At 49.3% G+C, this 25,510-nt stretch overlaps 1 protein-coding gene and 1 pseudogene across 6 annotated transcripts; both read left to right on the top strand.

Annotated features, from left to right (window-relative positions):
* Positions 1-1,628: 1,628 nt before the first annotated feature.
* LOC109439916 (uncharacterized) lies at positions 1,629-21,806 on the top strand. Of its 6 annotated transcripts, XR_016018310.1 has the most exons (6): positions 1,629-1,812; positions 7,087-8,364; positions 9,671-10,528; positions 11,826-12,683; positions 13,989-15,559; positions 17,042-21,806. XR_016018310.1 is itself a non-coding variant. In XM_088789458.1 (5 exons), exons 1-5 carry the CDS (start codon positions 1,629-1,631, stop codon positions 14,231-14,233), a joined length of 3,423 nt encoding a protein of 1,140 aa, XP_088645584.1. In that variant the 3' UTR covers positions 14,234-16,174. The 6 variants fall into 6 exon arrangements, 3 of the variants coding, with proteins under 3 accessions (XP_088645584.1, XP_088645585.1, XP_088645582.1); XR_016018311.1 differs by lacking the exon at positions 17,042-21,806 and having other exon boundaries at positions 11,826-13,470; positions 13,989-14,126; XR_016018312.1 differs by lacking the exon at positions 17,042-21,806 and having other exon boundaries at positions 11,826-12,761; positions 13,989-14,124.
* Positions 14,234-16,174, top strand: LOC141568152 (uncharacterized; annotated as a pseudogene).
* Positions 21,807-25,510: the final 3,704 nt, after the last annotated feature.

A 25,510-nucleotide genomic window follows, 5' to 3' on the forward strand; every position in this document is an offset into this window, starting at 1 on the left:
GTATCGGGAGTTGTCTGTTTCTCTGAAGGGGGGGAGGATCCTGGACAAGCCCCCAAATGTTAAGTCCGGGAATCTTTCACCCCTCAGAAAGACAGAGACACACACGACAATGCAAGTCACACAGCGAGGTTTATTTCCAGCTAGCTGGGGTCCCCGTCTCTGCCCGACGCAGCAGGTTTTAACAAAGGACCCCTAGCCTACAAAGCTAAGGGTTTTTATAGCAGTTCTAGGAGCTTAGTAATGACTAAAGTCTTAGGGAGCACAGTATGGACGTCAATTCTCACATAACTAAGACATTCTGTGATTTCTAAAGTCTTAGGGAGTGCAGATTGTGCTATGCTTCAAAGAGTTTACAATAGATACGCTTCAAAAGCTTCTATAGCAGGAGATAAAACACCTGGTCTCTATGTCCACATCTTAAAACTAACAATTAGGCCATTAGGATGTTTTAAGCTCAAGGCTGTTAGGCTGTTAATCTTACTCTGACTTTAAAGTAACAGTCCTTGAGCCCAGGGCCGCCAGGGCTGTTAACCCTATCTTAACCGTAAAGCAACAGGCCTTACTGTTAACAGTCTCTTACACCATAATTTTCATATGAGGATTATCTTAAATCATTAATGATTAACAATCTTTGACAGCATAATTTAAAAATATTTTAAAATACAGCAGCGTGCACATTTCTTAAATTTCATAAAGCAATCACTGTCAAGATATAGAACATTTCCAGCACCCCAAAGGCTCCTCTGAGCCACTTCTCAGTCAATACCCACCCTCAAAGGTAGTCATTATTACATCAGCATAGCTTTTAACATACTTTACTGTATGGATATGTCATCATTTATTAAGTGCTGGACTTTTGGACTTTTAATGTGTCCTTTCTTTTTTTTTCAATTAGAAAGAATGCTATGGTTGTGTGTCCTTGCAAATACATTTCTCTTTGTAAAGATGGTTATTTTTAAAGATAAATTCCTGAGTGGCCAAGGCTGGATTGAAGAGTAGGAAATTTTAAAACTTCATACTTTAATGCAGTTGAGATATAGCCTTCCTTCCAGTGAGGCTCAAAGTGTCTTGACATCTGATCTATTGCTAATTCTTAACATGGGTCCGTAGGATAAGAAGGACGGGTGTTATTATGTCTACTTATTAGGTGTGGTCAGTGAGGTTGAGTGACTGAGTTGTTTGTTCAGTCAAGGTCACTCACTCTGCTGCAGAAAGTCTCTGACTTACGGCAGGATCACTCAGTCCTGGGTTCTTGCAAGGGCTTTGAATTTCCAATACTCAGGCTTTGGTCTCTTGGAAAGAAAAATGCTGTATATTTTGTGTTTATGCTCCTTCTTCTCTTGCCATAGACAGAGATGGGTTTTAAGGAATAAGCCATTTTCCTTTAAGAGAGACAGGAAACTTGTGTTGATCTGCGGATGTAAGAATCACTTGGTGGCCTCACCTGGGCTGCAGTGAGTTAAGATTGTTTTGGGACGGTTTACATACTGATTCTGGTTCTCTTTCTCATTTCTCAGCTGGGCTACTTGTTGAAATTTAAGGAGGGAAGTGTCTTCTCAGAGAGCCTGGCTGGAGAAGACTGACGAGAAAGCCTACAAGCCTGAGTGATTGCCCCAAGGACGTGGGTGATGGCTGCTGAGGTGCCGAGAGTAACCACTCCCCTGAGCCCCTTGGTCCAGGTGCCTCAAGAGGACGATAAACAGGAGGAGGAGGAGAAGGTCACCACCACGATCCTAGAGGTCGACTCTTGGGTACGGGAAGCTGTGCTGCAGGAGGATGGCCCTGAGTCTGAGCCCTTTCCCCAGAGTGCCGGTAAGGGCAGCCCCCGTGAGGAGGTGGCCAGAGGGCCGCAGGGCACACTCGGCCGCCTTCGCGAGCTGTGTCGGGGCTGGCTGAGGCCGGAAGTTCACACCAAGGAGCAGATGTTGACCATGCTGCCCAGGGAGATTCAGGCCTGGCTGCAAGAGCATCGGCCTGGAAGCAGTGAGGAAGCAGTGGCCCTGGTGGAAGGCTTGACCCAGACGCTTGGGGACAGTGGTGAGATGCTGAACCTCACAGGGAGAGGGTGGGGGCACCTTCCGAGGTGGGATCCAGGATAGAGCTGGGGACGGTCCCATCTCTCTACACGGTCTGCTGGCAGTCAGCACACTGTCACCTTTTTAAATGCCCTTGTGTGCAGTGACAGTTCCAGAATTTCAGTATACGAGGGGCTTAGAGGAGTATTCTTGGAGCTATGTTTGCATGGTAAGCATGATTTTTACTTCTGTGTTTAATGAGAGTAATGGGGAAGCTTATGGAGGTTGCGGGGAGGGGCTGAGGACCCTATAAATCACCTCTTGGCACCTTCACTTGGTTGTGCAATAAACGTCCAGATATTTGAAGTTCTGGCAGTTAGAAAAACCAAATACTGTTTTTAAAAAGTGATTATTTTTATGAAACCAAGATGAATGATGAGTTGTTAAGTCCTGGAATCGTCCACCCCTCAGACAGACAGAGGACACACACGATAATGCAAGTCACACAGCGAGGCTTATTTCCAGCCAGCTGGGGTCCCAGTCTCTGCCCGACGCAGCGGGTTTTAACAAGGACCCCAAACCCTTAAAGCTAAGGGTTTTTATAGCGTTCTAAAGGCACTCAGTAATTTTCCCTAGTCTTAGGGAGTACAAGATAAACTATAGGACCTACATAGCTTCAAAGAGTATAAGATAAGCTACAGGGCTTCTGGTCTCTGTGCTGCAACTGCCCACATCCTGGAATTTACAATTAGATTGTTTTAAGCTAAGGGCTGTTAACCCTGACCTTAAAGTAGCAGTTCTCATGCTAACTAACGGTCTCTTACAGAGTGAACCAACCAATAACTGGGTCTTTCTGTGGTGTAAAGTCATGCTGGGCTCTTAAAAGGGGAATTACAAACTTGAATTCTTTGCAATGGTTAATATGTTTGTCTCCTGGGTTATGAACACGCTGTGGGACCCTGGCCCACCACTGAACTACTCTGCCTCCAACTGCTCTTCATTTGTAAATGGGACTCCCTTGATGACAAAATATTTACTTCCGATCTGCCAGTGCCCCTAGGACTGTTTCAGGACCCATGGGAAATGGCTGCCTGTGTGCAGACGAGAACTGCAGGGGAGAAGTCAGAGAAGGCTTCACAGGGGACATGGAACTTGAGCAGGACTTGCAAGCTGGGGTAGAGTTGGGTAAGGTGCAGGGCAGGCGGAGGGGGTGGCATCTAAGAGAAGCTGTGCTAAGCGGAGGCTCTGAAGGGTGGACCAGTGTGGCTTCGTTCAGGTGACAGCAAGAAAGGCTGGCTGATGGGGGTGGAAAGTGTGATTTTAGGAAGTGGTAGGAAGCAGACTTTGGGGAAAGGGTGGGAGGAGGCTTGGACTGTCATTGGCCTCAGCAGGTTCTTGAACTAGGGCCCGAGGCCATGGGAGGAAGCCCAGTTTGGCAACAGGATGTAGGTTTGATTAGAGTAGGGAGAGGCTGGAGGCAGGAGAGCCGCCAGGAAGCGGCTTAGACATCGGATGTGCAATGATGGGGGTTGGGCCAAGGTGAGAACAGCAGGGGAAGGGGAGGAGATTGGACATACGTGAGAAAGAACTCAGTTAACAATAGCTAGCATTTACCGATCCCTTTCTGTGGGCCAGGCAGTGTGTCTGCCTAGCACCTAATATGCAAAACTTGAGGACACTTAACCACTTTGGAAGACGGTGAGATTGTTACCGCTTCACCACATTGGGAGATAAGCGAGAGAAGTGAAGCGACTCCCTTAAGATCGTGCAGCTAGCACGTGGCTGAACCAGGCCAAGGTTGGAACTCATGGTCTGAGGATGTGGGCCACGTTCAGAAGCGTGTCACTCATCCGCGACGCGTAGTGACGGTTCCCAGCGGGCCGTGGGAAAGGGGATGCAGGCGAGGACTGGGGCAAAGGTGGCCAATTCAGAGGCATCTAATCTGGAGGATTCCGAAGGCTGGGAAAGAAGGATGGAAAGAAAAGGGCAGAGGTGGTGATGACCTGCAGGGACCTGGGAGATGTGAGCAAAGCCGTCCTTTGGGGAACGGGACCGCCCGAGGGCCTGCTGTGAGCCCAGCCCTGCCCTGGACACCATGCGTGTCCCTCTGACAGTCCTGTGAGGTGGGTGGGCCTGGCCTTTCCTGGGTGAGGACATGAAGTGCAGCAAGACCAGCCCTGACCCGAGGTCACACAGCTGGATTCATACCCTAGTCTGTTTCCTTCCACGTGTGTTTGGGAGATCCTAGGTTTTCTCTAAAGCAAAGTACCCGGTTTTCTTTGGCCTTGAAAAAGAACTTTGAATTTTGCTCTTCTTATTTAAAAAAATACAGAAACCTCTCATCCTATTTAAACACTTGGTTTACCTGCCTCCTGATGGATGGGACAAGCTTGGAACAAACGTGCGGCTCTTCTGTCGGACACTGCGGAGAGGCCTGAGCAGCTGAGGGCTGTGGGCTAAGGAGAGGCCTCTGTCTGGGCTTGTTGTTTGGTGGGGAAGTCCCAGAGCAGAGGGCCAGAGCTCAGCAGGTGTCTCGGGAGATCAGGCGCCCACTGCAGCAGCCTGCCCCCCCGGCTTGCTGCAGGGCCTCGTGGCTTCATTTCTCCTGGGACTCTCCATGACTCGGTTTCAGTCCTACGACTTCTGCCTCTCAGATCATCTTTGTTGGTGTTTGTTTTACAAATGCTCCTGACCTGACTCGTGATTATTCAGGGAAACCTCTGCAGTTATCGTCATCCTTTCTCAAACATGTACTTAGCAGATAAGACCACTTGACCTAGTCTGTGCGTCCAGCTCTGGACCTTTGGACACGTTTGCCCAGCACACTGGTTTACTATTTGACAAGCAGGCACCTCTGATGCTCACAGTGAAAGTATCTTATTCCGATTAGGACTGGACCTCTCTGAATAGGTTAAGGGGGAAGCTCCTCTGGGTGTTTCCCAGTGACACTTTCATCTCCTAAATGTCATGCTCTCGGTATTTCACCTGAATCTTGCAGCAGCCTCCAAAGGGAACCTGCTTTCAGCCTTTGCCCCTTCACTGCAGCTGCTCCACTCCTGCCGGAGTGATCGGGCACTCTCCTGCTTACAAGTCCTGTGAGTTCCCCAGTGTGACCTCCTTGTTCTGTTTGGAGCCCGTGGCCCTGTGCGACCTGGCTCAGATGGCCCTACAGTCGGTCCTCTTCAGTCCCCTGGCCGAAGCCTCTGCTCCATTCAGACCTGATCTTGCTGTTTCTTGAACATACCTGTACTTTCTAGCATTCACCTGTGCTCCTGAGTTTTGACTCGGAATGGCTTTGTCCCTCCCTGTGTGGTAGTGTCCTGGTTGTCCTTTGAGTGCACACCCGTGGAGACCCACTGCGTCAAGCTGTCCTTCCTTCCGGTCCTTCCTCCCTGGCCCCAGCACCCATCTCCTCTGCTAGGAGTCTTCCATCTGGCGTTTTATCATATTTTGGCTTCTCTTTGGCTTTTTATCATATTTTATCTTGTTTTCTATTTCTATGGGTACTTGTCTTATTTCTTTTAGGAACCTATACAACTCCAGAAGGCAAAGAACCTGCCTTTTTTTTCTTTTTCTTTCTTTCCTCTTCTATATTATAGAGAAATGGAGACTGTCAACTTCAAACCTGCTCTTGTCTGCCAGGTGAGCCGAACAGTCGCAGCTGACCTCGTCAGGCCCCTCCAGCGTCACCTGTTTTCTGTAGGCACAGGCCCCTGTTTTGAGCTTGCTGCCCCTGCAAAATGCTCCCTCAATGACAACAAATGAACAAGTACATTCCTCTTTCTGAACAAGAAGGGGAGTGGAGAGTGTTGGCAGGTTGTAAAAGTGTATGTCTTTTCAAAGGTACGATTCTCAGCTTCTAAACAAAATCACTTGGAATTCACTTAAGTATTTGAAACGTATATCATGCAGAACTCTTATTAGAGAGGCATAACACTATAATGGTATGATGATTGGCAGTCATTCATCTAAACTGATAACAGAGCTCACTGCTGTTTTTATCAGCAGTTAGTCTTTCACGCAGCCAGAGTTCATGTGGAACAATGTCCCAGGTCACTCAGGTACGATCAGATTCCCACCAGGCTTTTCAGGACAGCGCTCAATGGGAAGAGCCCGACTAGGACGTAAGCTGTACGGAATCGCTTCTGTATTTTAGACCAGTGTCTCTGAGCACGGTGTTGAGACACAGCAGTATGTCACAATCAGGTGGGAGGGGCTTTGGAAGAATTTTGAGCCTACCCCACACTAAAGCACCACAGTTAGTGACCAGGTGCATTGGTATAAATAAATTACAGTAAATTCAGGTTTATCTGCAGACTGACATTAGTTTTCCTCGCACTCGTTCTGATATGCTTTCTAGAATGGGAAAGAGGAGGCCTCTAGCCAGGCAGGGGGACATCCCGTGAACAGCCACGGGAATGTGCTGTGCACACGAGTCGAGAGTGTGTGTCCAGGGATGGAAAATACAAGAACCACTGGTTTAAACCGAGCTACAACTGCAGCTTCTGTCTACTGACCCATAAGGGAAGGGTCCTACGGCAATTCATGAACTGGTGAGCGAGTGGCATTTGGACAGTGGTCTCACCATTTTGGAAAATCTAAAATTGGATCCCTACTTCATAAGTTACACAGAAATAGATCCCTGCATCTCAAGTTACAGCTTTACGGAAATTCCTGATACCAAGTAAAAACTCATTTATTCATTTATCAAATTTAATTGAGCACCTACTAAGCATCAGGCACTGTGGGGAGCCGTAGGGGTCAGTGCGCACTCTGCTACTTTCCATCTGTTAAGATTTTCAAATTCCAACCTGCCCTCATTTCCCAGTGGAGAAATAAGAAAAGACAAAACTCAGCTTTGACTTAGACATTCTGGGTGATGAACACAAAGTTTGAGGCCTGGTAACTAGATACCCAGTTAGAAGGAAATCAGCCTGGTTTTAAAAGCCTTAAGGATTCTTTAGCCTCTTTATTTTCACTACAAGTTGAATTTTTAAACATTTCCCCTTGGGCTTCCTTTTCTCATCACTATAGGGAATTGAGTATAAATTGTACGTTTTTCTTATTTCAGATTTTGAGATCCAGAGTGAAAATGGGGAGAACTCTAATCAAGACATATTTGAGGACGTGGAGTTACATGAGATCTTCTCAGAAATGCCCAAACGGGAAGGTGTTCAGCAGTCTGACTGGGAAAGTGACTTTGAGAGAGACTGTGGTTCCAGGGGTCCCCAGGGAAATACCCCCGGAGAGGAACACAGGAAGGTTCCATCCCAGGGCAGTGAAGCTGGACAGCTCATAGGCCTTCAGGGCACCCACCTGGGTGAGAAACCCTATGAATGTCCCCAGTGCGGGAAAACTTTCAGCCAGAAATCCCACCTCATCACGCACGAGCGGACCCACACGGGAGAGAAATACTACAAATGCGACAAATGTGGAAAAGGCTTTAGTGATGGTTCAAGCTTTAGTAGACATCAAACGACCCACACCGGGGAGAAACCTTATAAATGCAGGGATTGTGGGAAAAGCTTTAGCCAGAGCGGAAACCTCATAACCCACAAGAGGATCCACACGAGCGAGAAACCCTTTCAGTGTGCCGAGTGTGGCAAGAGTTTCAGCAGGAGTCCCAGTCTCATTGCTCACCAGCGAACCCACACAGGAGAGAAACCGTACTCATGCCCAGAGTGTGGCAAGAGCTATGGCAGCCGGTCCAGCCTTAATACTCATCAGGGAATCCACACCGGAGAAAGGCCCTACAAATGTAAAGAATGTGGCGAAAGCTTTAGTTACAACTCCAGCCTGATCAGACACCAGAGGATCCACACAGGAGAGAAACCGTACTCATGCCCAGAGTGTGGCAAGAGCTTTGGCAACCGGTCCAGCCTTAATATTCATCAGGGAATCCACACCGGAGAAAGGCCCTACGAATGTAAAGAATGTGGCAAAAGCTTTAGTTGCAACTCTAGACTGATCACACACCAGAGGATCCACACAGGAGAGAAACCGTACAAATGTTCCGACTGTGGGCAGAGGTTCAGTCACAGCTCAGCCCTCATCACCCACCAGAGAACTCACACAGGAGAGAAGCCCTATCAGTGTGGCGAGTGTGGGAAAAGCTTCAGCCACAGCTCCAGTCTGGTCAGGCACCGCATAACCCACTTGCCGGAGAAGCCCTACAAGTGCGGGGAGTGTGGGAAGAGCTTCAGCCAGAGCTCCAAACTGATTGCACACCAGGGGAGGCACACGGGCGAGAAGCCTTACGAGTGCCTCACGTGCGGGGAGAGCTTCAGCTGGAGCTCCAGCCTCATCAAGCACCAGAGGATCCACACGGGGGAGAAGCCCTACAAATGTGGCGAGTACATTCCTCTTTCTTAACAAGAAGGGGAGTGGAGAGTGTTGGCAGGTTGTAAAAGTGTATGTCTTTTCAAAGGTACGATTCTCAGCTTCAAAACGAAATCACTTGGAATTCACTTAAGTATTTGAAACGTATATCATGCAGAACTCTTATTAGAGAGGCATAACACTATAATGGTATGATGTTTGGCAGTCATTCATCTAAACTGATAACAGAGCTCACTGCTGTTTTTATCAGCAGTTAGTCTTTCACGCAGCCAGAGTTCATGTGGAACAATGTCCCAGGTCACTCAGGTACGATCAGATTCCCACCAGGCTTTTCAGGACAGCGCTCAATGGGAAGAGCCCGACTAGGACGTAAGCTGTACAGAATTTCTCCTGTATTTTAGACCAGTGTCTCTGAGCACGGTGTTGAGACACAGCAGTATGTCACAATCAGGTGGGAGGGGCTTTGGAAGAATTTTGAGCCTACCCCACACTAAAGCACCACAGTTAGTGACCAGGTTCATTGGTATAAATAAATTACAGTAAATTCAGGTTTATCTGCAGACTGACATTAGTTTTCCTCGCACTCGTTCTGATATGCTTTCTAGAATGGGAAAGAGGAGGCCTCTAGCCAGGCAGGGGGACATCCCGTGAACAGCCACGGGAATGTGCTGTACACACGAGTCGAGAGTGTGTGTCCAGGGATGGAAAATACAAGAACCACTGGTTTAAACCGAGCTACAACTGCAGCTTCTGTCTACTGACCCATAAGGGAAGGGTCCTACGGCAATTCATGAACTGGTGAGCGAGTGGCATTTGGACAGTGGTCTCACCATTTTGGAAAATCTAAAATTGGATCCCTACTTCATAAGTTACACAGAAATAGATCCCTGCATCTCAAGTTACAGCTTTACGGAAATTCCTGATACCAAGTAAAAACTCATTTATTCATTTATCAAATTTAATTGAGCACCTACTAAGCATCAGGCACTGTGGGGAGCCGTAGGGGTCAGTGCGCACTCTGCTACTTTCCATCTGTTAAGATTTTCAAATTCCAACTTGCCCTCATCTCCCAGTGGAGAAATAAGTAAAGACAAAACTCAGCTTTGACTTAGACATTCTGGGTGATGAACACAAAGTTTGAGGCCTGGTAACTAGATACCCAGTTAGAAGGAAATCAGCCTGGTTTTAAAAAGCCTTAAGGATTCTTTACCTCTTTATTTTCACTACAAGTTGAATTTTTAAACATTTCCCCTTGGGCTTCCTTTTCTCATCACTATAGGGAATTGAGTATAAATTGTACGTTTTTCTTATTTCAGATTTTGAGATCCAGAGTGAAAATGGGGAGAACTCTAATCAAGACATATTTGAGGACGTGGAGTCACATGAGATCTTCTCAGAAATGCCCAAACGGGAAGGTGTTCAGCAGTCTGACTGGGAAAGTGACTTTGAGAGAGACTGTGGTTCCAGGGGTCCCCAGGGAAATACCCCCGGAGAGGAACACAGGAAGGTGCCATCCCAGGGCAGAGAAGCTGAACAGCTCAAAGGCCTTCAGGGCACCTACCTGGGTGAGAAACCCTATGAATGTCCCCAGTGCGGGAAAACTTTCAGCCGGAAATCCCACATCATTATTCACGAGCGGACCCACACAGGAGAGAAATACTACAAATGCGACGAATGTGGAAAAAGCTTTAGTGATGGTTCAAGCTTTAGTAAACATCAAACGACTCACACCGGGGAGAAACCTTATAAATGCAGGGATTGTGGGATAAGCTTTAGCCAGAGCGCAAACCTCATAACCCACCAGAGGATCCACACACGGGAGAAACCGTACAAATGTCCCGACTGTGGGCAGAGGTTCAGTCAGAGCTCAGCCCTCATCACCCACCGGAGAACTCACACAGGAGAGAAGCCCTATCAGTGTGGCGAATGTGGGAAAAGCTTCAGCCAAAGATCCAGTCTGGTCAGGCACCGCATAACCCACTTGCCGGAGAAGCCCTACAAGTGCGGGGAGTGTGGGAAGAGCTTCAGCCAGAGCTCCAAACTGATTGCACACCAGGGCAGGCACACGGGCGAGAAGCCTTACGAGTGCCTCACGTGTGGGGAGAGATTCAGCTGGAGCTCCAGCCTCATCAAGCACCAGAGGATCCACACGGGGGAGAAGCCCTACAAATGTGGCGAGTACATTCCTCTTTCTTAACAAGAAGGGGAGTGGAGAGTGTTGGCAGGTTGTAAAAGTGTATGTCTTTTCAAAGGTCCAATTCTCAGCTTCAAAACAAAATCACTTGGAATTCACTTAAGTATTTGAAACGTATATCATGCAGGACTCTTAGAGAGGTATAACATTATGGTATGATGATTGGCAGTCATTCATCTAAACTGATAACAGAGCTCACTGCTGTTTTTATCAGCAGTTAGTCTTTCACGCAGCCAGAGTTCATGTGGAACAATGTCCCCAGTCACTCAGGTACGAACAGATTCCCACCAGGCTTTTCAGGACAGCGCTCAATGGGAAGAGCCCGACTAGGACGTAAGCTGTACAGAATTTCTCCTGTATTTTAGACCAGTGTCTCTGAGCACGGTGTTGAGACACAGCAGTATGTCACAATCAGGTGGGAGGGGCTTTGGAAGAATTTTGAGCGTACCCCACACTAAAGCACCACAGTTAGTGACCAGGTGCATTGGTATAAATAAATTACAGTAAATTCAGGTTTATCTGCAGACTGACATTAGTTTTCCTCGCACTCGTTCTGATATGCTTTCTAGAATGGGAAAGAGGAGGCCTCTAGCCAGGCAGGGGGACATCCCGTGAACAGCCACGGGAATGTGCTGTGCACACGAGTCGAGAGTGTGTGTCCAGGGATGGAAAATACAAGAACCACTGGTTTAAACCGAGCTACAACTGCAGCTTCTGTCTACTGACCCATAAGGGAAGGGTCCTACGGCAATTCATGAACCGGTGAGCGAGTGGCATTTGGACAGTGGTCTCACCATTTTGGAAAAACTAAAATTGGATCCCTACTTCATATGTTACACAGAAATAGATCCCTGCATCTCAAGTTACAGCTTTAGGGAAATTCCTGATACCAACTAAAAACTCATTCATTTATCAAATTTAATTGAGCACCTCCTAAGCATCAGGCACTGTGGGGACCCGTAGGGGTCAGTGCGCACTCTGCTACTTTCCATCCATTAAGATTTTCAAATTCCAACCTGCCCTCATCTCCCAGTGGAGAAATAAGTAAAGACAAAACTCAGCTTTGACTTAGACATTCTGGGTGATGAACACAAAGTTTGAGGCCTGGTAACTAGATACCCAGTTAGAAGGAAATCAGCTTGGTTTTTAAAAGCGTTAAGGATTCTTTAGCGTCTTTATTTTCACTACAAGTTGAATTTTTAAACATTTCCCCTTGGGCTTCCTTTTCTCATCACTATAGGGAATTGAGTATAAATTGTACGTTTTTCTTATTTCAGATTTTGAGATCCAGAGAGAAAATGGGGAGAACTCTAATCAAGACATATTTAAGGACGTGGAGTCAAATGAGATATTCTCAGAAATGCCCAAACGGGAAGGTGTTCAGCAGTCTGACTGGGAAAGTGACTTTGATAGAGACTGTGGTTCCAGGGGTCCCCAGGGAAATACCCCCGGAGAGGAACACAGGAAGGTGCCATCCCAGGGCAGAGAAGCTGGACAGCTCATAGGCCTTCAGGGCACCCACCTGGGTGAGAAACCCTATGAATGTCCCCAGTGCAGGAAAACTTTCAGCCAGAAATCCCACCTCATCATTCACGAGCGGACCCACACAGGAGAGAAACCGTACTCATGCCCAGAGTGTGGCAAGAGCTTTGGCAACCGGTCCAACCTTAATACTCATCAGGGAATCCACACCGGAGAAAAGCCCTACAAATGTAAAGAATGTGGCAAAAGCTTTAGTTACAACTCTAACCTGATTGGACACCAGAGGATCCACACAGGGGAGAAACCGTACAAATGTCCCGACTGTGGGCAGAGGTTCAGTCACAGCTCAGTCCTCATCACCCACCACAGAAGTCACACAGGAGAGAAGCCCTATCAGTGTGGCAAGTGTGGGAAAAGCTTCAGCCAAAGCTCCAATCTGGCCAGGCACCGCAGGACCCACTTGCTGGAGAAGCCCTACAAGTGCGGGGAGTGTGGGAAGAGCTTCAGCCATAGCTCCAGCCTGATTGCACACCAGGGGAGGCACATGGGCGAGAAGCCTTACGAGTGCCTCACGTGCGGGGAGAACTTCAGCTGGAGCTCCAGCCTCATCAAGCACCAGAGGATCCACACGGGGGAGAAGCCCTACAAATGTGGCGAGTACATTCCTCTTTCTTAACAAGAAGGGGAGTGGAGAGTGTTGGCAGGTTGTAAAAGTGTATGTCTTTTCAAAGGTACGATTCTCAGCTTCAAAACGAAATCACTTGGAATTCACTTAAGTATTTGAAACGTATATCATGCAGAACTCTTATTAGAGAGGCATAACACTATAATGGTATGATGTTTGGCAGTCATTCATCTAAACTGATAACAGAGCTCACTGCTGTTTTTATCAGCAGTTAGTCTTTCACGCAGCCAGAGTTCATGTGGAACAATGTCCCAGGTCACTCAGTACGATCAGATTCCCACCAGGCTTTTCAGGACAGCGCTCAATGGGAAGAGCCCGATTAGGATATAAGCTGTACGGAATCGCTTCTGTATTTTAGACCAGTGTCTCTGAGCACGGTGTTGAGACACAGCAGCATGTCACAATCAGGTGGGAGGGGCTTTGGAAGAATTTTGAGCGTACCCCACACTAAAGCACCACAGTTAGTGACCAGGTGCATTGGTATAAATAAATTACAGTAAATTCAGGTTTATCTGCAGACTGACATTAGTTTTCCTCGCACTCATTCTGATACGCTTTCTAGAATGGGAAAGAGGAGGCCTCCAGGCAGGCAGGGGGACATCCCATGAACAGCCACGGGAATGTGCTGTGCACACGAGTCGAGAGTGTGTGTCCAGGGATGGATAATACAAGAACCACTGGTTTAAACCGAGCTACAACTGCAGCTTTTGTCTACTGACCCATAAGGGAAGGGTCCTACGGCAATTCATGAACCGGTGAGCGAGTGGCATTTGGACAGTGGTCTCACCATTTTGGAAAAACTAAAATTGGATCCCTACTTCATATGTTACACAGAAATAGATCCCTGCATCTCAAGTTACAGCTTTAGGGAAATTCCTGATACCAACTAAAAACTCATTTATTCATTTATCAAATTTAATTGAGCACCTACTAAGCATCAGGCACTGTGGGGAGCCGTAGGGGTCAGTGCGCACTCTGCTACTTTCCATCCATTAAGATTTTCAAATTCCAACTTGCCCTCAACTCCCAGTGGAGAAATAAGTAAAGACAAAACTCAGCTTTGACTTAGACATTCTGGGTGATGAACACAAAGTTTGAGGCCTGGTAACTAGATACCCAGTTAGAAGGAAATCAGCCTGGTTTTAAAAGCCTTAAGGATTCTTTAGCCTCTTTATTTTCACTACAAGTTGAATTTTTAAACATTTCCCCTTGGGCTTCCTTTTCTCATCACTATAGGGAATTGAGTATAAATTGTACGTTTTTCTTATTTCAGATTTTGAGATCCAGAGTGAAAATGGGGAGAACTCTAATCAAGACATATTTGAGGACGTGGAGTCACATGAGATCTTCTCAGAAATGCCCAAACGGGAAGGTGTTCAGCAGTCTGACTGGGAAAGTGACTTTGAGAGAGACTGTGGTTCCAGGGGTCCCCAGGGAAATACCCCCGGAGAGGAACACAGGAAGGTTCCATCCCAGGGCAGAGAAGCTGGACAGCTCAAAGGCCTTCAGGGCACCTAACTGGGTGAGAAACCCTATGAATGTCCCCAGTGCGGGAAAACTTTGAGCCGGAAATCCCACCTCATCACGCAAGAGCGGACCCACACGGGAGAGAAATACTACAAATGCGACAAATGTGGAAAAAGCTTTAGTGATGGTTCAAGCTTTAGCAGACATCAAACGACTCACACCGGGTAGAAACCTTATAAATGCAGGGATTGTGGGAAAAGCTTTAGCCAGAGCGCAAACCTCATAACCCACCAGAGGATCCACACGGGCGAGAAACCCTTTCAGTGTGCCGAGTGTGGCAAGAGTTTCAGCAGGAGTCCCAGTCTCATTGCTCACCAGCAAACCCACACAGGAGAGAAACCGTACTCATGCCCAGAGTGGCAAGAGCTTTGGCAGCCGGTCCAAGCTTAATACTCATCAGGGAATCCACACCGGAGAAAGGCCCTACAAATGTAAAGAATGTGGCAAAAGCTTTAGTGACAACTCTAACCTGATCAGACACCAGAGGATCCACACAGGGGAGAAGCCCTACAAGTGCCCCGAGTGTGGCAAAGGCTTCAGCAACAGCTCCAATTTTATTACACATCAGAGAACTCACATGAAAGAGAAACTTAGTTGATGTGGCAAAGAGGGAAAGTGAGGAGACTGGCCCAGGAGAGGAACCTGTCACACTGCCCCCAAGTAGGGACTTCTCATTAGAAGAGCCATTCTTTTGAATGGTCGTTTGGGATTTTTGCCGGAATCTCACCCCTGCTCCTCATTCCAGGATCCCATCATGTTAGTGGTCGGAATCAAACTCCCAGAACAGAGCACAGGAACGGAAGGCTGGAAAGTTGGGTCTTTTTCTGTTTCATTTCATGGCTTGATTGGCTCCCTTTCTCCTGACCCCCTGTACCTCAGTTTCCTCTTTGGTAGAACAGGGGGAGTGTTTCTCCTTGTGGAACAGAAGACAGCATGGCGCACAGCCAGCTGAGTCCTCAGAGAAATACCAGAAATCTATGAAGCTGCCACTTTGTGGGGCTAAAGTTAAGGTGCCTTCACCCCAAGCTGTGTTCCAGGCCCCCTGCCCATGTCAGAAACGGCTTTCCCGGGCTGTGTTCTGGGCTTTGATTTCAGGTCCAGGTGGAGGACCTTCTCCAATCCTGAGTCATCACATGAAGGTCAAGTCCAAAAGGTTTCTCTCTGGAAAGTGTCAAACACACCAAAACACGAGGGAGTATGTCTTGGAACCAGTGTCTCAGTAGCCTTTGCTCTGATAAGAGGTGGACAGGCCCCACCAGGAAAGGAGTACACTGCGGAGATTTACACGTGTGCTTTTGTCTCTGCTCCTGTCCTGTGGTAAGCTGGCTGCCGGGGGATGTACTTGTGGGGCTTTGTGTTTTGAGTGTGAAGTAAAGGCGGAGACCCTCAGCTGTCTAGCCATGCCTGGTGGACAGTAGCTTCTGTCTCATCGCGGGAAAGCCATCCTGCACTTTGAAGGGTGGGCTCGTGTCTTTACCCCACAGACACACAGACAGTGATACCCCATAACTATCACTACACATTTGTCATTTCCTCGTTCTTATGTGGATTCTATACATGCAGAGCTAGAAGTCTGTCTGATAGCTTTTCTATACAAAGGATGTTATTTTTAAGGATGTGTTGATTATGAGGACGTCGTCTGTCCTCTGGAGAGATCTGGGCTTGAACCTGAGGAGTTGTGCTACAGAGGTTGCCCTTGATTTTAGGGTGCTACCAGGGCTTTGTTCTTAGGTCCTTGAACCTTCCAACTGTAAAGACAGGCATGAGAGCTGGTGAAGGGGTTTGTTAGGAGAGGACAGTAGATAAGGAGTCTCTGGGAAATGTGAAACCGCCGCCTCCTATGCATGGGGCCGGCACTCAGAATGGGCCTTGGTTCTTACAGGATGGATGCTCAACGTTGCCTAATAAAGTAGAGGCCCATTCTTTTCCTGAGTCTGTCTTTTAATGTGTGTTAGAAACCTAAACTTGACTGTCGTTAGCAAACCCACACTTCACTTCCCCACACACCTCCTGCCTTGGGCTAAACATGGGCCAAGGCCTTCAGGGAGTAAAAATCAGTGGCTTCAAAGAACACACTTTTGGGTGAACCTAGAAAGGTGTGTGATTGAGCAGTGCACACACCTTTCCAATGTCCACTGCCACATTGATCTGCACATTGATTAGGTTTCCTACACTTTCCTTTGGTAAAATAATAAATGTAAGTTAGTTGTAACTTCAGCGCCCTCTCACCTAAGTTGTGATCTAGTTCTATCGATGAATGGAGACAAAGCTGAAGACATTTATAAAAACCTAACCAACCAGTATCCTAATGAAACAATATATATTTTTGAAATGTCACAGATCATCAAAAGCTAGTGAAAAACCATGCACCGTTGCTATAGCCAACCCTGTAGAACACAATCTATTTGTCTTCCGTCCAGATAAACAGAAATGGGGGAGACATTATCCTACCCTTTAATCCCAGTGTATTCACACAACCATATCCTGAGACACTACCCCTTGTTTTAACCTTTTTGTTAAAATATAACAGAGGTATACCACTCATTGAATGGCTACAAATGGAACACACAAGAAACAACTCAGCAACACCCCAGAAATCCCCCCTCAGCTCCCCTCCCAGCCAAGACTTTGTCCCCCCAGATCACGCTCTGAAGTTTGTGGTGTGGCGGACGGAGTGTTGGGAGCTGGACAGACCTGGGTGTAGCCACACTTGTGACACAAATCACACACCCTCACTCTTATCAGAGATTTTCACCATTTGAGGCAGGTCCTAATGAGACTTCCTTATATTTTTTTCAGGGAATTTTACTTCCCTTTGGGTTGCATTGACAGTTTTCAATAAACCACAACAACTCATAGAACACAACTTACGGAGCAGCAACTCTGCACAGGCTCTGTGCTGAGCTCTTCAGGTGCACGTCTCAATCTAGACAGCTGTACGACGGAGGTCCGTGTCCCCACTTCCCAGCCCAGGAAGGGGGGCTCAGGGAAGAGGTAAGTGACTTACCTAGCACCTGTTGCTTAACCGCTCCAGTCCTGAAGTCAGCTGATCCACTGCAATATTAAAGCCACGAGAAATACCTGGGGAACAAATTGACAAGAAAACAAAACGTAAAATAAAACTGATGTATCAAGCAACGAGCTTGAGGCTTCTCCCTCCCTAGCGAGTATCAGGATGATCCAGAACTGTAACTGGTCCTTCCTTGCACGTGACCAGTGGCCATTCTTCCCAGCCCTTTATCCCCCATGGGGGTCCTGTCTCCTAACCAGGGAGTCCAGCAGCAGCCTAGTGTACTGGGTTTGCTGCACCCACAGCTTCTCACAGACAGCCTTGGAGTTTTTCAAATGCAGGGCTGTTGTAACCTCTCGTCTGCCTGGGAGCTATTTCAAATCTCTGGACAGAACATTAGGGTCTTTCCTTCTCTCACCCTCTTTACTTGATAGAACAGCCCAAGGCCATAGAGGAAGTAGAAGTAGAACTGTGGGATGATGGTCAGATTTTGAGACAAGATTTCAGAGCCTGGTGGAGAGCAGGGCTGCTGGTTAATTCCCTTTGGCTTTCCGCCTAGTCATTGGTGCAAATGAGCTACTACTGCCTCTGGCATCAGCAGAGGTTGTGTCTCCAGGGCCTACCTGCCCTGGTTCCCTCTCTCCTGCTCCCTCTTCCCAGTGTACCAACTGGGAACTTTCCAACGGTCCACAGGCCCCAGGCAGTTGTAGAACTGGCTCCAAGGAACCTCTTCGCATGGGCTCCTCCTGGCTCACAGGTCCTGGCAGGCACAGTATCCCTGCTGTTTGTTTACACGGTTGGTGTCTGAGGGAAGGGTGCCTGCCAGGAGGCGTCAGGGAGGGGGACATCATGGTAGATTTACCACAGCTGAGTACTGGTCCCCAACTTTTCTGGTGCAGACGAGATTTCCTCAGTACACCCCAAGATGACCAGACCCTGGGTGGCAGCCCCCTGTTAACTAAATTTCCAAGAGACCAGTGGAACCTAGAACCCCAATTATTATTAATTCACAGTGGGGGACCTCCTATACTAAGCCACCTTCAGAAAACCCCTTGTGCCTGGTCTCGAGTGACTTAAATGGTGGCCTGGTGACCAGATACTGGTTGCTCAACATGGAATGGAAGAAAGGGATCATATGAGGGACAGGGAGACACCAGCTATGAACCCCTTCAGGTGACAAAGGCTGCACTTCAAAGCCCCACTTCTCTTTCCTGCGCCTCCCAATGCTGTCTGCTCAGAGCCCAAGATTGACTTGTTAGCTCTTCCAGGTTTCCCGGCTGAACGTGCCTTCTGCTGACAGGTTGGTATCAGTGGTTAAGTTGGAGTTAAGTGGATGACCCAGTGGGCCTAGGAAACATTAATCTGCATTTATTGCATGTGCTTGAAATTAGTTGAATTCTTACAGGATAAGCTTATTTTCCTCGTCTAAAAATCCTTTCTTCGTAGGCGCTATTTACAAACACTTCTACGCCATGTTTTTCTAAATACATCAATGATCTAGGAACTGCACTCACGCTGAAAACTGACCTACTGGCACTTGCCTCTCTCATTATCCGTATAGTTGCCCTTCAGAGTTATTAGCTCCTGTCTGTCTCCCTGCTGCTCCTGTCCTGAAATGTGTGGTGTAGTAGGAGTACTGAGAGCCCAAGGAAGCTGACACACCTGGTTCTAGACACACTTGTGCCACTAACTAGCAGAGTGACTGGTGCACATCACTTCTCGAGGCCTCATTTTCCTCATGTGCAAAACTGAAGACAACACTCGCTCTTCCTATTCCAGAAGGCTGCTGGGAAAAGGGTCGCTCGGTATGGCAGGGAACACTGACACCCTATTCTCTGCGGTAATGTTGCTAACGCTAACCTCGACGTAGCGTGCTTCCACCACAGAATGTTCCGATCTAGGTTTCTACGACCCCCTGTCCTCTGAGGGACCAGGAAGCTGCAACTGGGAAAGCATTCCATGTATGTAACTATTGAGGGTCCTTTCCTCCCATTTTTGGGGAATGTGGCTCACAGCTCAAGGACATGTATGCATGTCTTCTCCCTTGAAGTACTGGGTGTGATGTAATGGTGAAGGTGATATGAGTTGTGTTTGGGGCTACCCTTTCCATGCTTGAATTTGCTTCTAGTCAAAATTCCATGTGGTCGGGAGCTCCAATTTAAGGGACTGGGCAATGGACTTGGATTAGTAATATTTTTTTTTTTTTTTTTTTTTTTTTTTTAACAATGGAACCTCTTTCCAGGTGAAATCTTACAATAGCAAACATGTGAAAGCAGAGCTGCTCTGGTGATGGGAACCCAAAGCCCTCTCCTGGGCTGGAACTTTGCCCACCTAACCGGTCCCTGAGGCAGCCCTGGGAAACTTCTGGGCTGGTCCAGGGAATGGTTTGAGAGCTAGATGTGTGCGCCTGCGCCAAGTGCTGGTGTTTCCACAGGAGCCCTGTTGGAACTCCTGTTCCCGAGCTCAGAGGAGAAAAGAGCTCTCCATGGCCAGACTCACAGCTGGGCTGGAGACTCCCGGGAGAGCCCTCCTGCCACCCTATCCCTCCCTTGCCCAACCACATGCTGCCCTTCCTGTCGGAGAGTCACAGCTTCACCCACCTTCCGTTGAATTTTGGACCCTTCATCTGTTAAACAGGGAATGAGACCTACTACGCACGATTCATTGCCAGATCCAAACCAGAGGAAATACGTAAAGCAGGCACTCAACAAAGTATCGTTTCTTGCCCCTTTACCTTGAGGCTGAACCTTCTTCCTCCCTGGGTGCTTCCAGCTGCCCTACGGTATTTCTTTCCAGTCATATATTTCTATATTTTGAAGACACCTCCCTCTAGCACTTACCACGCTGCACTGGCGTTACTGAGGTGGTCCACAGCAGCTGAGTGAAAGCGCCCTCTGCGGGGCTGCTCTCCTTAGGGCAGTGTTTTGCTGGGCCCGAGGGACATGCTCCACAACGCCTGGCTGAAGCATAAATGTCAGCAGTATCCATCTCGAGTGGCCCAGGACTGTGCTGGCAGGAAAAGAGGAAGTGTGTGTGAGGTGCTGACGCGTTACCACAGGGGACAACCACACCACAGGCGGGCTTTCTGTGGCACAATAACTGGAGTCTCAGCTCCACACTGAGAGGCCTCGAGCCCCAGCCGCCTGTGTTCCCTCACCTGTGTCATACGGACAAACGGGGACTAACGCATAAATACCCGCTTTCAGCTGTAAGGGACCGTCTCAGTGCCGCCGGGCCGCGTGAGGCGAGAGGCCGCCAACTCTTCTAATTCCCGCGACAGTCAGGGAAGCGAGACAACCACTATCTATCTCTCCAGCAGGGTCCCTTCTAGTAGTGGCTTCGGACTACAAACTATGTAGCAAAAGTCCCACCCGTCGCCGATTCGTCCGAAACAAAAGGGCGCCTAAGCCATCCCCACGTTTTATTGGCTACGCCTGCTGCCAGTCTGCGGGCATAAGCAGAGGCCTATGGGAAATGAAGTCCGGCGGAGCCCGAGTCCTTCTGGGGTTCGCGTTTCCGCTTCCGGTGTTTAGTGGCTGCCCGAGTGCCCAGACTCCGGGTCTGGAGTACGTTTCGAGTGCCGTGGGGTGCGGCGCCCGCAGCCGCAGGGACTTGGCGGGCGGGAGCGGGCCGAGACTTAGGGTCCCGCCGCACCCGCACAGGCCTCGCGAGCAGACCCCGGGGCACAGTGCGCCCCTCGTGCTAGCGGCGCCTTCCTTCCGCCACACACCTGACCGGGAGAGGACGATCGTGGCCCTGCAGCGTTCGCAGCGACGTCGTCCCCAGGGCCCGCGTTTACCCCCTAAAGCTTCCAGAGAAGGGCGCCCGCCGAGCGGAGTAGCCTTGCGGTGTAAGTCACGCTCTGCAGGCTAGTCACCCAGTCCACGGTCAAAGCGCCGAACCACTGCCCATTTCCTGCCATAAACCAGCTGTGTGACCTGGGGCGAACCCCTGGGGATCTCTGAGCCGTGACTGCCTCCGCTTTGATTACCGCAGACGGAGTATCTTAACTTTCCCGTAACTAACATCCAGCGAGTCTGTCTTTACTGTCCCTGTTCTTCAAGCCTGTAATCTTCACCAGAGTAAATTTCCCTGTTGGGGAGAGTTATGATGCCGGGACTGAGGAATCCTGAACGGGGCGCCCAGAGCTGAGAACCCAGCCCGAGAGGGCAGGGGAGCGGTCGGAGCATTTCCATCTCTGGACTTGGAGCCGGCTCCACCCGGGTGCTGCTCTCCAAGGTGCTACCTTGGGCGCCGTGCGTACTTGCCCTGCGCATTCACACTGCGGCCTTCACTGGAGCAGTGCCTTGGCAGAGGGGGCGGCTTATTGTTCCTATTATCTCCAGCAGCCCATCCTCATTCTCCAATACGGATCCCTGGCATTTTCTCAGCCTTCAGTAAATTGTGATGCAAACCCAGTTTCCAGCTCTCCTACTTGCCAACCAGATCACCAGCCCTTGACCTCTCCTATCAAACTTCTGGAGCTGCCTCCCCAGTGACAGAGGGCCAGACTCCACAGGCAGCAGGACATGAGGAGGGGACAACAGGAAGGTTCCTTCCTTCACCTCAATCCTGCCGGGCTAACACTTGTGGTGTTCACTAGGGTTCATTCTGTAATGTGTCTCTGGCTCCGGAATTTCAGGTTCTACTTAGTAACTCCTGTCTGAAAGTGGCTTCCCAGTCAGGTAAAGGAAGAGGCTGAACTTCAGAGCACAGCTGCAAGGTTCTTCTCTGAACTGAACAATGGCTGTAGCTGTAGACCAACAAATCCAGGTCCCTCAAGGCCAAGAAGAAGTTCGAATAGCAAAGCTGGAACAAGATTGCCACTGGGAGCAGGAAATTTCCCTTCAAGGGAGTGACCCTGGGCCAGAGACCTCCTGCCAGCGCTTTTGGCATTTCCACTATCAAGAAGCATCAGGGCCCCGGGAGACACTCATCCAACTCCGGAAGCTCTGTGATCAGTGGCTGAGACCAGAGGTGTGTATGAAAGAGCAGATCCTGGAGTTGCTAGTCCTGGAACAGCTCCTGACTGTCCTTCCCCAGGAGATCCAGATCTGGGTGAGACAAAAGCACCCCGAGTGGATGTGGCCCAGGAGGAGGCAGTGGGGACAGCCTTCTCTGTACATCTCCCCAGAGCAATGCTAAGAACCATGCCACTGCCTCACAAGACCCCTGGTGGGAGGGTTTACCTCTCCATCCCCTGCCTCTGCCAAGTCCACGAGGGCCTGTCTGTACTCGGCTGTCCAGACCCCACGAGGGAGGGAGGCCACGTGCAGGTCAACAGGTCCCCACCATGGGGGCGTCTGCAGGAGCAGAGTCCCTGGGGGGACTGACACACAGGGCAAATGGTGCTTGGAAATAAACCGAACACAGCTTCTCCCTCTTAAAATAGTTTCCTCTGTGTGTTGGATTTAAACATGTTTTCCCACAAATTTCCAGAAACCCAAGAATTATAAAACAAAGCACAATCTGCATGTATCATGATTGTATCTAACTAGACTTATAGAATGACTCTTAAGTCTTTTTTAAGAACACCAAGAACTTACCCAAGTAAGTGCTATCTGTCAAAAGTAGTCACTCTGATGGGCTGTGGCCTTTATATGCTGTTGTCACTACTAAAGACATTGAGTTTTCCTTTACGGGCCGTCTTCATACCTTAGAAAGCCTCGTCTCCCTGTACTTCCTGCAATGCGCACGTGTCTGGCACATGGGAAGGCTAAGTAAATGCTGACAGACAACAGCGTGCTTATTATCTAGCCTGGTGCATTCCTTATCTGCGAGACTTGCTTGGCTCTGCCCAATTTCTGCTTTCCAAAAACAGAATCCCTTCAAAGGATGTCAATTTGCTGCCACTGAGGAGATTTTTCAGAGAGCCCATTTCTGGAAATGGCTTTCAAAGACGTAGCCCAGAAATCTGAGTTGAGAATTTGTATATGGCCAGGAAATAAATCTGGTATGGGTTAGTTTAAATCAGTTCACTCTTTTCGATATGAAATTCTTTACGTAGGTGGAAATTCCTATCAAGGGCATATCAGGACTATATTAGGCCACGTGGGACTTGCAGATTCAGTGTCTAGTGGGCACGACCCCGGCCTCCCAGCTGCTTCGGCCCAGGACGCGGGCTCCCGCTCACCTGCTTCGATGACACTCCGCCCCGAGAACATGACCTTCTCCCCTTCCTTCTCTCCAGGACTCCAGCCTGCTCTTTAACATCGCTGCACCGGCCCTCCAGTCCAGGACAGAGTGAAAACACGAACAGCACATTCAGTGAGTACTCAGTGTGTCAGGCCGTGCCGAGCACTTTATTTCAGGGTCTCGTTTCACCGTCTCGGCCGCACTGCGAGGTGGGACTAGGATTCGGTCCGTTTCGAGCTATCCCCACGACGGCAAAGAAAACCGCAGCTACCTCTCCCCACTCCTCAGCAGACCCACGGGCTCCGAAGGGCGAGCGGGGGGCCGGGATTGGGGGACCGGGTACAGACAGCATCGGGGCGACAGGCGAGCCCCTTCCACGCCCCTCAGCAGCGCCGGGGCGGCGGCCGCTCCTTCTCAGGATCACTCACCGCCCCAGGGCCCAGCCGGGGATGGAGCAGGAAGGAGCGTCCTCCATCGCCGAGCCGCACCCGGCCCGCCAGGCCGAGGCGGACCCTCTCAGAACCCCACCGGGTTTCGTGACAGGACTGTGGGCGCACAGGTGGGACTCCGAGCTCGGCAGCCAGACGCCGGAAAACACCGCCCCTGTCCTCTTGCCATTGGCTTCTCAGTTTCGGCGACGGGAAGTCTTCCCTATCCATAGGCTGATCAAGGTATCAATCACCGCGGCGCCGTCTGGGAGACGTAGTCCTGAGCAAGCCCTCAAATGACTCAGTCCCGGGACGCTCAGTTCTGATCGGTGACAAGTGCTAAACCCAATTCCCGAGCTACTCGATTGCGGGAACCGCCTCTCGGGAGCTGAAAGGGGGATCAAAGTCTGCACCCCCAGAGAGGGCTCTGCAGATGCGAGCCTCCTGGTCTCAGCCGACTACCACGGAGCAGCCGGGTATCGAGGGCGGAGTCTCGCGCGCCTGGCATCCAGCCCTTCCAGAGCGCGGAGCAGCTCGTCGCTAGAACCGTGCTGTGCACGGTCCTTTCCACCCGGGGGCGGCCAGAGTCTGAATGGTGAATGCCGCCGCCGGGTTCCAGGCCAAATCAGACTGCTCATAAGAAACCCCAAGCAGAAGCCGTTAGTGGAAAAGAGACGTTCTGCTTCCTGTCATTAGCATCACAATTCCCACGCATATCCCTTTTCCATTGGTTAATACACCTGTTCACAGCTAGAGGACGCTGGCAGGGGATTCCCTGCCATCTACTTCTACAACTCCCAGGCAAATAAAAGTAGTCTCCACACTCCCTAGCCGGAGGGGCCTGTCTAGCCAACATAGCTCCCACCCCAGCTCCACTGCCATCTCTTTCCTCTCCATCGTCCTGGGTTCTGCCACCTGACTGTCCTAGGGAGTGGGAAGGAGGTGGGAAAGACCAAGGAGAGACATAGACATCTGGGCCTCAGTGCCCCGAGCTTCCCAGCCTGGAGATTTTTCCTTCTCCTGTCCTCCTTGAGGCCAATTCCCTTATATATGCATAAAAACTTTCACATCGCTAGAGAAATTGCTTACTTTCACAAATATTTTGAGTCGACTGAGAACGTACTACTAGAAATGAATGGAAATAGTGTTAGCCCTCCAGGAACTACCCAACAGCTCACTGGCTCCTCAAAGTTTAAGGCCTTGAGAAGAAGCTGAGGTGGAAAAACCCCCACAAAACTAACATATATGGACTCTATCTTGTTTTATTGGAAATTTGGAAACGTAAGTGAATATATTTATGTTATTCTAAGCAGGAGAACTAATTATAGCTTTCCTATCTTTTTTTAAAATAAATTTTATTGGGGAATATTGGGGAACAGTGTGTTTCTCCAGGGCCCATCAGCTCCAAGTAGTTGTCCTTCAATCTAGTTGTGGAGGGCGCAGCTCAGCTCCGAGTCCAGTCTCCGTTTTCAACCTTTAGTTAGAGGGGGTGCAGCCCACCATCCCAGGCGGGAATTGAACTAGCAACCCCGCGCTCTAACCAACTGAACCATCGGCTGCCCCTCTTTTTTTGTTTGTTTTAAAGAAAGGGTTTATTAGGCCATTGCTGGCAAAAAGAAATAGATGGGTCTTGGGGCATGGCGTCTAAACCACCAGCAGCATGACTAGCTAAGAAAGACATCACAAGAGAATTCA

Source organism: Rhinolophus sinicus, chromosome 13 (assembly GCF_057876585.1).
Source record: "Rhinolophus sinicus isolate RSI-liver-muscle chromosome 13, RSI-T2T, whole genome shotgun sequence".
Lineage (NCBI taxonomy): Eukaryota > Metazoa > Chordata > Mammalia > Chiroptera > Rhinolophidae > Rhinolophus > Rhinolophus sinicus.